The 11,124-nt window shown below is 42.7% G+C and overlaps 1 protein-coding gene across 2 annotated transcripts; it reads left to right on the plus strand.

Annotated features, from left to right (window-relative positions):
- Positions 1-5,165: 5,165 nt before the first annotated feature.
- On the plus strand, positions 5,166-7,139 carry Tceal3 (transcription elongation factor A like 3). 2 transcript variants are annotated; one of them, XM_059250661.1, is made up of 3 exons: positions 5,166-5,331; positions 5,884-5,956; positions 6,284-7,139. In XM_059250661.1, exon 3 carries the CDS (start codon positions 6,310-6,312, stop codon positions 6,910-6,912), a length of 603 nt encoding a protein of 200 aa, XP_059106644.1. In that variant the 5' UTR covers positions 5,166-5,331; positions 5,884-5,956; positions 6,284-6,309; the 3' UTR covers positions 6,913-7,139. The 2 variants fall into 2 exon arrangements, with proteins under 2 accessions (XP_059106644.1, XP_059106645.1); XM_059250662.1 differs by lacking the exons at positions 5,166-5,331; positions 5,884-5,956 and adding an exon at positions 5,975-6,080.
- Positions 7,140-11,124: the final 3,985 nt, after the last annotated feature.

The raw sequence follows: 11,124 nt of genomic DNA on the forward strand, positions 1-11,124 counted from the left end.
CTCTCTGTCTCTGTCTGTGTGTGTGTGTGTGTGTGTGTGTGTGTGTGTGTGTGTGTGTGTGTGTGTGTGATGTGTTTGCGGGCACCTGTAGAAGAAAGTGTCATATCCCCTGGAACTGGAGTGGCAGGCAGTTGTGAGCCCTGGATGTGAATGTTGGTAACCAAACTCAGGTCTTTTAGGAGAGTAGCAAATGCTCTTAACTGGTAAGTCATCTCTCCTAACCTTCAGCTTTTTTTCATTTCTAGCATCTCCCTTTCAAACTTCATTGGAGTTTCCATCACTGTGGCTATATTATCTATTCATTTATGGTGTCTACTTTTCCCACTAGTACCCTTAAGATCTCATCAGTTATTCACTGTCTGACAGTTTTGAGAGCTTTGCCATATCTGAGAATGGTTCTGATGGATGTTTTTTCTCTTCAGACACGTTCCCTTTCCTTTTGATGTGTCTTTTAAGTCTCTTTTGTTAAAAGACAGATATGTTGTACCAGATAGTAGTAAATGAAGTAAAAAATAAGTCTTTAGTGTAAGTACTTGCATTGATTAAGAGTTGAGTTTTGACTGTTTACTTTTGCTCTTAGTGCTCAGTTTTTCAGTATTCTTGCTTCCTCTCCTGATTTTGGGCATTCCTAAGCACTCATCACAGAGACTCGGCGTGTTCTGCAGCTGTTGCTGTAGTAATTTACTGCTCTACTAAGAGCATTCATAGTGTAGTAAGATGTGGAAGAAGGGAAGACTTCAGTAACCTTCAAGTTAAATCTCTTTCAGTGGTTCTACATCTTTGACCTCTGAACTTCAAAAGCATTTTTGTATCATTTACATAACATAGGGAGTTTAGAAGATGGTGGAGTTGGGTAATTGCCATTCCAGCATAATTCTTGCACAAGTCTCTGATGAAAATCATTCCCGTAGAGACTAGATCTTCTTTACAAAGAAAAAAATACAGAGAACAAAGCCTTCTTGAAGTGCATAGTCAATTTTACCAGAAAAGAGCTTGGAGGCCACAAAAATGAATTTCATATCCAACACTGCCTTTTTGCCTCCAAAATGGAGCTGAAAAATAGTTGCCCTAATCCCTGCTTTCCACTACTGCATGTACAGTTCACAAGATAGAGATTCAGATATGAGAAAGGGATAACAGAGCATTGAAGATCATGAACTATTGAGTCATGCTGAGTTCCAATTCATCCCCACCACTTACCATAAGCTTTTTTAAAAAATATTGGAACCATTTTGATTCTTCAAATGCAGTTACTCATTGTTTATAGTGGTGGGCTCTTTACTTTCCTGTCACAGAATCCCCTACTAGTTGTATTGGAACAAGATGCGAGCTCTGGGTAGAGCCTGATTCCTCTAAGATGAAGTAAATTGGATCAGAAGACAGCAAAAGAACGACACGAGAAAATAGCAAAAAAAAATTTCCAAAAGTAGAGATTTTCCAGTGTTTCTCTATTATTAATTGTTGACTTCTGTATGCATGCTATAATAACATAATATAATATTTATCATCTTCAGCTTTTCATATTTATTGAGGCATCTCTATGGCCTCAAATCCAGTGTTTGTTGTTCTTGTTGTTTAGACCAGGCTTTGGTATGTAGTAGAAGCTGGCTTTGAAGTTGTATTTTCTAAAATGAAATACTGGGAATGGGTGCAGTTTTGTGGATACACTAATCACTATTGAATCACACATTTTGAAAGGAAGAATTCAAACTAGGCACCGTGGCTCATATCTATTGTCTGCACATTTGTAACGGTAAGGACAGGAAGATCACAAGTTTGAAGCTAGCCTTGGCTATATAGAAAAACCTTGTCTCAAAAAAGGATAGATTTTATCTCAATAAAGCTGCTTATTTTTAAAAAGAAATGAAATATAATTTTGTATATTGTGATGTCCAGGTTAGCTAAAATTACTTATTGTTATAAAATGTATATATAAACTCTTAGATTTCCTAAATTGCATAATAGTGTTACTCAATCATGACAATTTGTCTTCTTCCTTTTAGAATCTTCCCTCCATCTCCACCTTTACCTTTGTCTCTTCATCTTCTGCTTTCCTGCTAGTGGCTAAGATCTGTGGCAAAATTTTGGAATGATCTGAGTTTTCTAGTTGACCCAATCTACAATCCCCTAGGAAAAGAGTCTCGATGAAAAATTGTCTAGATCAGGTTGGTCTATGTGCATGTCTGTGGGGGACTGTCTTGATTATGTTAATGGATGTGGGAAGCCTAGCCTAAAAGTGGACAGCACCATTCCCTGGGTTTGCATGCTGGATTGCATAAGAGTAGAGAAAATAGCTGAGTAGTAAGCATGTATATATTTATTCTCTCTATGTTCTTGACTGCAGATGTAACTAATCGCTACCAATCCTGCTGTTTTGACTTCCCTCAATGATGGACTGTAACCTGGAATTCTAAACCAATATATCTAGGTGTTTCTTTTTTGTTGTTGTTTGTTTGTTTGTTTGTTTTTGTTTTTGGAGACAGGGTTTCTCTGTGTAGTTTTGGTGCATCCCCTAGAGCTTACTCTGTAGACCAGGCTGGCCTCAAACTCAGAGAGATCTGCCTGGCTGTGCCTCCCGAGTGCTGGGATTAAAGGCATGTGCCACCACTGCCCAGCCTTCTAGGTTGCTTCTTGGCAGCATGTTTTTATCAATACAAGAGAAATGAAACTATGACTCTTGTCTTACTCCCAATTTCAAAAGCAATGCTTATGGTCCTGAACATTTTATTTAATATTCACAGTACATTTTTTGCAAATATATTTTAATAAATCAAAAAAGACCCTTTTAAAAAATATTTATTTTATGTACATTGGTGTTTTGCCTGCATGCCTGATTGTGTGAGGGTGTTAGGTCGCCTGGAACTGGAGTTAGAGACATTTGTGAGCTGCCATGTGGGTGTTGGGAATTGAACCCGAGTTCTGTGAAAGGACAAGAGCTCTTAACCATTGAGCCATCTCTCCGGCACCCAAGAAGACCCTTTCTATAGGGGTTTTTGTTGTGCTTCATGGTAACATCAATAAATACTGTCATGCTCATTGGTTTATAATTCATGATGATTAATCTTAAGTGTCTTTTCTGGTGCTGTGATGAAATAAACTGACAAAAGCAAGTTAAGGGAGGAGGGTTACTTAGGGCCGCTGTCACAGAGCCTCCTAGAGTCTGTCAAGTTGACGAAACTACCATAAAAATATTGCTTTAAACCCCTGTAGATATTTATCCTTTTCATTTTTTTGTTTATCCTTCTCTCTCTACTCTTCCATCTAAGATAATTTTGTTACCTGAAAAATGTTTTCTATTATTTCATACCTACTGCCTGTAAACTATTTGCAGTTTTGTTTATTTTTATGCCATCTTTGCTTTGAAGTCCATTTTTTTTTCTGCTGGCTGCAAAATTTCCAAGTTCAAATTTTCTCTCAAGACACAAACAATATTCCATTGCCTTCATATTTCCATTTTTGCTGTTGAGAAGCCCAAACAAAACAATCTCTCTTGCTTCTTTGAAAGCATAATCTTTAGTTCTGGCTACTTCAGTTCTTTTTCTCTTTGTCTTTGATTCCCTGAAAGTCCTCTGCATTTGTAACAGGCCCCCAGACCTTACTTAGCACAACTGACTCCATGGTGGAAGTACCATAAAATTCGGCATGCAGACTGCACCACCTGCCAAAACAAAAACAAAGACCTAATCCATCAAAGTCCACAGTTCTAGGAAAGCCTCTACATGTATTAACCTTGCTTTTTTGCTTCTGTAATTGTGCTTCTAGCTAAGTGTTCTTGTTAACTGTGGTCTCTGGCTGCCTAATAGATTTTCTATTGGCTTAAACCCATGTCTGAGCAGTCTTCTCTGATGAATAACCCACAACTCATCTGCTCCCCTTTATACATAGAGAATCGGATTCAAGACTTACAACAGATATCTGAAACTGGATAGTACCAAATACTGTAATGTAATGTCTTTTCCTATGATATACTAAGCGCCTTGCCGTGCTCTATAGCCATTGGGTTTGTTAGTTTGAGATGCAACACTAAAACTATCATGAACCTTGCTTTATTTCCTCACAATTTCATGAATAAAAGATGAATTCCTTTTTATTATTTTTATTTTTAGTGTTAAAGATTGAACTCAGAGACTTACACATACTGGGCACATCCCCATGCCCAAATGTTCTTAGAAACCTAGGCATATGATTTTTTTCTTTAGTTAGTAAGTTAAGAATGCTCAGATTTTCTTTTAAATAAATGCTTTATGGCTTTTATTCAACATAAGTGAACTGCAATCATTACAAACTTTATGTTTGGGGACCACTATTAAGCAAGTCAATAATTACTTGAACACTAGCTGACTGACTAATAAGTAGAGAATTTATACTATGAGAATATCCTGGAAAAGAGATGGAATGTAACAGCATGAAATTTTATCAAGCAACTATCATGTCAATGAAATTAATAAAAAATAAAATAACATCTTAGGTTATGTTTCAAGGGGTATAGGAGAACACTCTCCTATTATTACTGAAGGGAACAGGAGTCTGATATTAGGGGGAAATAGCCTGGAGATGTATATTTGAGAATCATTAGTATTTTGAGGCAAATGAATGAGATCACACAGAAATTGAAAGCATGAACCAGAAGAGGCCAGGAACAGAATCCTAGGGAACACTTACGATTGCAGCTCAGCTTCCCAGCAGGCTCCTCCACCAGCCACTATATTCGGGCAAGGCTGGGTGCGGGGGGGTGTGGGTGGGGTGTGTTGGTTTAGAGTCCTGATGGTAGCTGAACTGCCCTTGAACTCACTGTAGCCAAGCCTTGTCTTGAACTCTTGTTTCAACTTTCTGAGTGCTGGGATTACAGGTGTGTGCTACTGCACCCCGACTTGGTTTGAAAGCAGGCTATTGTGATTCAAGAGCTGAACACTATAGACAAAGTCAAATACCATTTCTGATAGACTGTCCCACCTGTAACCTGCATATATGAGAGAGATGTGTGCATATCAAAGATGCACAAGGTAAAACATCCTCTAGCCTCCCACTCTTCTCAGGCACCTCCTAGCTTTGACATTACACACCTCCTACAGTCCTCATCTCAGTCCCCTAGGGAGGTGGAGGGTGAGATGGGTCAGGCATGTGGGGGGGCGAGCTTGGGTGACGCGGTGTTCACGTGACCGGCCAGGCGCAGACGTGGGCACCAGCCCCCACGTCCGCTTGCCCGCCCTGCGGTCTGGTCCTGGCACCCGCGCAGAACCAGCTCCCTGAGCTACCCTAAGCAGCAGACCAGCTGCGAGTGGGTTTCTGCACGCCGGAGAAGGCACACAGGCCTGTCCCAGCTTTCCTCAGGTCAGTATGGAAAGGCTGGCTCTGTCAGCAAAGCCTGACAAGGGTGGTGGGGGTGGCAGCTAGAACCTGCAGTAGCGGTAGGGGAGGGGGAAGGAATCGGGGGAGATTGGTGAGGAGGGGACAAGCGGGCGGGGCGGGAAAAGGGAGGAAGGAGGACCCCGCAGCAGGCTCTCTTCCCTCACCCCACTCCTGATCCGTTTTAGAGCGGGGGTGGGGGGGGATGAGGGGCCCGCAGTGCGACGGGAGACGCAGATGTGTTCTGAAGTGATCCACTCGCACTCCAGGCTATGAAGACAAACTGACCCGGACCAAAGAGAGGGTGGGGGTGGGGAAGGCTGCCTCCAGAGTCCGAGGGGGGAGCGCAGAGTAAAACGGAGTTTGGAGAGCATCCCGGTTTGATGCCCAAGGCCTGAAAAGAAATGGCGGCTGGGGTATAAGAAGGAGGGGGAGTGACGGAGGAAAAGGTTGGGTGATGAGCATGGGCTGCAGGACAGGTTCTCAGTCTCTGTGCATCCACTGACCACGCAGCCCCTGCCCGTGTCCTGTCTGTAGGTCTGCATCTCTGTTGTTCCCAGCGCATTGTGACATCTGAAAAGGAGGATCGACCTGCCCAGGATCCCTGCAGGTCAGTGGATAATGGCAACGTGGGCAGAGGCATGGGCAGGATTTGGGACCCCACTGCCAGTCCCCTCCCAAGCTACCCCATGCAACACACACAGAGCTTGCTGCCCTGAGGGAGCACCTAGAAGGTGGCAGGATCTGTCAGGGCATAGCTGTCTCAAGGGTGGAGGAGGGGTGCAGGCAGAAAGCACATTTAGAGGGCTGGGACAGCCACGGGCACCCCACGAAAGGGCCAGATGTAAAGACAGATGTTAATGAGCCCGTATTCTGCCCGGTGTCTCAGGCTCTCACATCTCTTCTTTGCTTCCTGTTTCCCCACCTTTACCCTCAGGACAGGAAAAGGAGGGAAATCTTGACATGGAAGAACTCCGCGGTGAAAACGAAGGGAAGCTGGAAAAGGAGGGAAAGCCAGAAGATGAAGTAGAGTCTGAAGATGAAGAAAAGTCAGACGGGGAAGAGAAGCCAGACAAGAAAGCGAAGCCAGCACGCCAGGGGAAGCTAGGGGAGGGGGCAAAGCCAGAGGAGCAGGGACAACCACAAGATGAGGGCAAGTCAGAAAAGCAGGGAAAGTCTGAAGGGGAGGGCAAGCGCCAAGGGGAGGGCAAGCAGGATTCCCAGGCAAAGCCAGGCAGCGAGGCGCGAGCCGCAGAAAAGCGCCCTGCTGAAGATTATGTGCCCCGGAAAGCAAAACGAAAAACAGACAGGGGGACAGACGATTCTCCCAAGAACTCCCAGGAGGACTTACAGGACAGGCATGTAAGCAGTGAGGAGATGATGAGGGAGTGCGCAGATATGACAAGGGCGCAGGAAGAGCTGAGGAAGAGGCAGAAAGTGGGAGGTTTTCACTGGATGCCCAGAGATGCACAGGATGCGCTGGTCCCCAGGGGCCAGCGGGGAGTCAGGGGAGTGAGGGGCGGAGGCAGGGGTCAGAGGGGCCTACACGACATCCCATACCTTTAATGCCTTTGGCCTTCGATTCTGATTTCTCAGATAAGAAAGAACACCGCTGGCCCTGCTTTCCCTGGTAGATACTTGCCAGGCCCTGTGCTTCAACCTTCAGCCGAAACTCTGCTTTAGGTGTCACTGTCCTTTTGACCCAACTACAGTGCTCTCTGTCTTTTAGTACAGGATTTTCACCCACGTGCATGTACATTGTAAAATAACAATAAAATGTTTGCAGAACTACATATACAGTATCAGCCTGTTTATATAAAATGTAAATATGCTTGCAGAATGCTTCTGAGCACAAGAAAACTATGAAAGTGTACATTAAAATGCTAATAATGTTTATCACTATAGGACAAACCTTCGTAGGTCCCACATGTACTCAACCATCAGGTGGTTGGAGACTTTCTGCCATTCCCCTGCTGATTTCCCACCTCCGATCTTTCCTGGTTGTAACCAAATCAGTTCAAATTGTGGCCTCTTTTCCTGGGTCCTCTAATATTCTATTGCTCTTTTTATGTTAAAGAATATGGATTATGATTGTCATAATAATAATTTTTAAAAAGCAAAAGCAAGCAAGTGAACTATTAAACAAGTTTAGAATGGCAATGAATACATTTAAAACTCCTGTTGTTTGAATGTAAAATAAGGAAAACTCACATTACCTCTGGAACTCAGTGCTAAAGGAATAAACTTGGCATTTATAATGCATCCCTTTCTGTGAGGGTCAATCTTATCATCCATGAAATGGGGATGATACTTGCCTCACAGGATTGCACAATACATTAGATGCCATGCTAAGTATGGGTGTGTGGAGTAGCAGGGCACTGAACCTTGTCAGCCGGGGGTAGGGCTGAGAATAGCTGCCACCTGTTCCCTAGGAACAACTCCAGGCAGCTGAAATGAGGAGCGGATCTTTGAATACTACCATAATAGCCTTGCTGTCCCATTGTGCCCTAAATATATTTACTCCCTACAAATAGCTCTATCTATAATGGTGTCCTCGTGGGGCTAAGGCTCTTAGGAGTCCCTTCTTTCCCCAAAGGGTTTTGTCTGACTCCCATTTGACCTCTAAAAGAGCATGGATAAAACCTTCCTGCTGTCCATTTTTAGGCATTTTGGATTTCAGATTAGGAATGTTCAACAGGTAAAGCCTAGGCAAGTGACGAAACACAAGGCAAATGACCAAACCCCTCTGCAGCCTAAAGCCTTTTTGGGCCCAGGCATTTCCGGCAAGGAATACTTAACCTTTAGTGATGTGTTTTCCTCCATAGAGTACCATGTAATGCCTTGTGTCTTTTTCGTTGCGGATTACTAAAGATTATGATAAAAATGTAAAGTTATTTTCTGTGCTCAGCTCACAAAATAGCCGAGCCAGCCTTGAGCTGTGGCTTTTAAAGACTGTCTCTATTACCTTTTCAAGTAAGGACTTGTGGCTACAATCTTGGCAAAGTTTTAGAGTTCACATTTCAGGAGAGAGCCCTATGCTAAGCAACTTTCTCAGACCTTTAAAAGCACCATTTGTCAATGAAAGCTACTCGGGAGAGGCAGTGTTGAAGAGGCCAGATTCCTCTCCTCTGCTGTGCTCAGAGAAGGCACAAATGGCAGCAAAGAAATCGCCACAGGGCTCTCTCATGGTGAATATCCTGACTAAAGCTCTATCAGTTTTTACCCATTTGAACGAATCTTGAGATTGAAATGTATACACAGGGCACATTCCCGTCTAGATAATTCACGTCTATATTTGGTTAATGAAACCCACTAGGGGCATCCACTCTAGAAGAAACTTAACAGTTGGCAGGAAGAAATGATTTTTCCCCGTGGATATTTAGTTCCTCTTCCTCTCCTTCAGTGTGAGCCTTTGCTCAATAGGCCCAAGCATAAAGTATCCATGGAAACAGGAATAGTGCTAAAAACAAGATCCATATTGACTTCCTTTGCCGACCTGACTAGACCACTGTCATAGCTGGGTTTGGATTATGCCAAACACTGGGGCCAATGATGAGTTCTGAACACAGTACCATTTCCAAAGGGAAGACTCATTACAGTTTTGACTGAGACAGCCTGAAAAGAAGCTGTGTCTGCAGAGACTGACTGGCTGATCAGAACTGCAGTGATGTGGGGAGACTGGAAGGTTGCAAGTCCAGAGTCTAAATACCTTATCTTGAGCTAGCTTTAGCCGCCCCCACCCCCTCAAGAGCCATTCCTTATTAGAAATAACATCCTGTGACGAACAGATGCAATTCTTTGGAATCAATTAACTAAGCAGACCACCAGCTTCCACCAACCCAAAAGCTAAGATTGTCATCAGACAGCATTTTGGGCCCATAGGAAAGCTTCCCCCATCTTGCTATAACCACCTCTCTGATGTACCCACCACTGTATTTTTGACTTGCCTTGATTTATGACTTTCTTTGTTCTGTTAATCTATAAAACTTTATGAAACTATTTCCACATTGGAACATGGAATTTCTGATAACCTAAATCTGCCAGGCCCCAATCACTCATAATGGCTCCAAAATAAAGCATCTCTTATTCCCTTTAAGACGAGAGCTGTGGTTGTTGCCTTGACACAATGCAACTCTCCCACCATGGAGAGGCAATATTTTATTCTTACATGGAAAAAAGAAATTACACATTTAAAATACATATTTTATCCCTATTCTTTAAAACTTAACTACAAAAAGTGTAGAGTTAAGGGTGAGGATGTAACTCAGTTAGTGATAGAATATTTGCCTAGGAGGTTCAATCCCCCAGCGTTGCAAAAAAGTAGTACATAATTCACTAGTATGTAATACATTCACAAAGTTTTTCCCCCAACAGCTTATTTTAGAACACCGTCAGCATCCTAAGAAAGAAACTCTATCCATTCACAGTCACTATGCATTCCCGTTCTCCACCCCTGACAGCCCTCACCACCAGTTAATGGCAACCACTAATTTACCCTCTGTCTCCATGGATTTTCTTGTTGACAACATCACGAAGCATGTGGAATTCTTGCAATTAGCTTATTTTGCTCATAATATTTTTGTTTGTTTGTTTTTATTAAGAAATTTTTTATTCATTTTAGATACCAACCACAGATCCCCCTCTCATCCCTCCTGTTGCTCCCCCACAGCCTTCCACCCAGCATACCCCCATCCCCTCTTCCAAAAAGGTAAGTCCTCCCACAGGGAGTCAGCAAAGCCTAGTACACTCAGTTGAGGCAGGTCCAAGCCCCTCCCCCCTGCATCAAGGGTGAGCAAGGCATCCCACCACAGGTAATGGGCTCCCAAAAGCCAGCTCATAATATTTTAAAGGTTTGTCTGTGCTGGTAGTATGTATGGTCTTTCATTTTTTCTTTACTGTCTAATAATATTATGTTAGTGCATCTGTTAGAACGGATACATTTGATAAATCTATTAATCATTTATGTATGTCTGTATTCTTTTCACAGTTAGCACCTATGAGTGGTGCTATTCTGAATATTTGCGAGACAGACAGCATAGAGGATGGGTGTCTAAGGAGACTCAGAGCCCAACTGGCAGAAGTAGAAGTCTGTTCTTACTCTCTGAAAGTTCACAGCCAAAGCCTGCAGGCAGACTCCCTGATCCCTAGGCTGAAGGCAGAAGTGGGTGGAGAACCAGATGTGGCACCCTTTTGGTATAAACTCACTTTCCAGGATGATGATGTGGCACTTAGGACTCACAGACAATGACTGGGTAGGGTGACTGTCAGCGTCTGTGAGGGGCTGACCCTGCTGCACAGCAGTGGCTTGATTCTCTCACTACATTCTTACACTCCCATTTTGTTTTCCATTTTAACACAAAATATTATTTTACCATGTGAAACTCTTTCTCGTCTAACAGTATCTCCTTTTCCTTTAACCATCTTTTCAAAAAATGTGCTTAATATCTATAATTTTGTGTATTCATTTTGTATATCTGATGGTTTGTTTCTGTCTTATTTTTATGAAGTTTAGAAAACTTTTTTCTAAACAAAGTAACTAACTATATTTTAGTTTAAAAAAACTATATATAAAACACAGACAAAACATGTTTAACAGTCCTAGAGACATGTCTAGTTCCTCTCATCAATTAATTTAAATTAATCATTTGTTTAAGATTTAAAGCCGGGCAGTGGTGGTGCACACCTTTAATCCCAGCACTTGGGAGGCAGAGGCAGGTGAATCTCTGTGAGTTCAAAGCCAACCTGGTCCACAGAGCAAGTTCCAGGACAGACTCCAAA

This window comes from Peromyscus eremicus, chromosome X (assembly GCF_949786415.1).
Source record: "Peromyscus eremicus chromosome X, PerEre_H2_v1, whole genome shotgun sequence".
Classification (NCBI taxonomy): Eukaryota; Metazoa; Chordata; class Mammalia; order Rodentia; family Cricetidae; genus Peromyscus; species Peromyscus eremicus.

Bases quoted from the DNA above. Each gene is read 5' to 3' on its own strand.
- Tceal3 (XM_059250661.1), top strand. From the start codon at position 6,310: ATGGAAGAACTCCGCGGTGAAAACGAAGGGAAGCTGGAAAAGGAGGGA.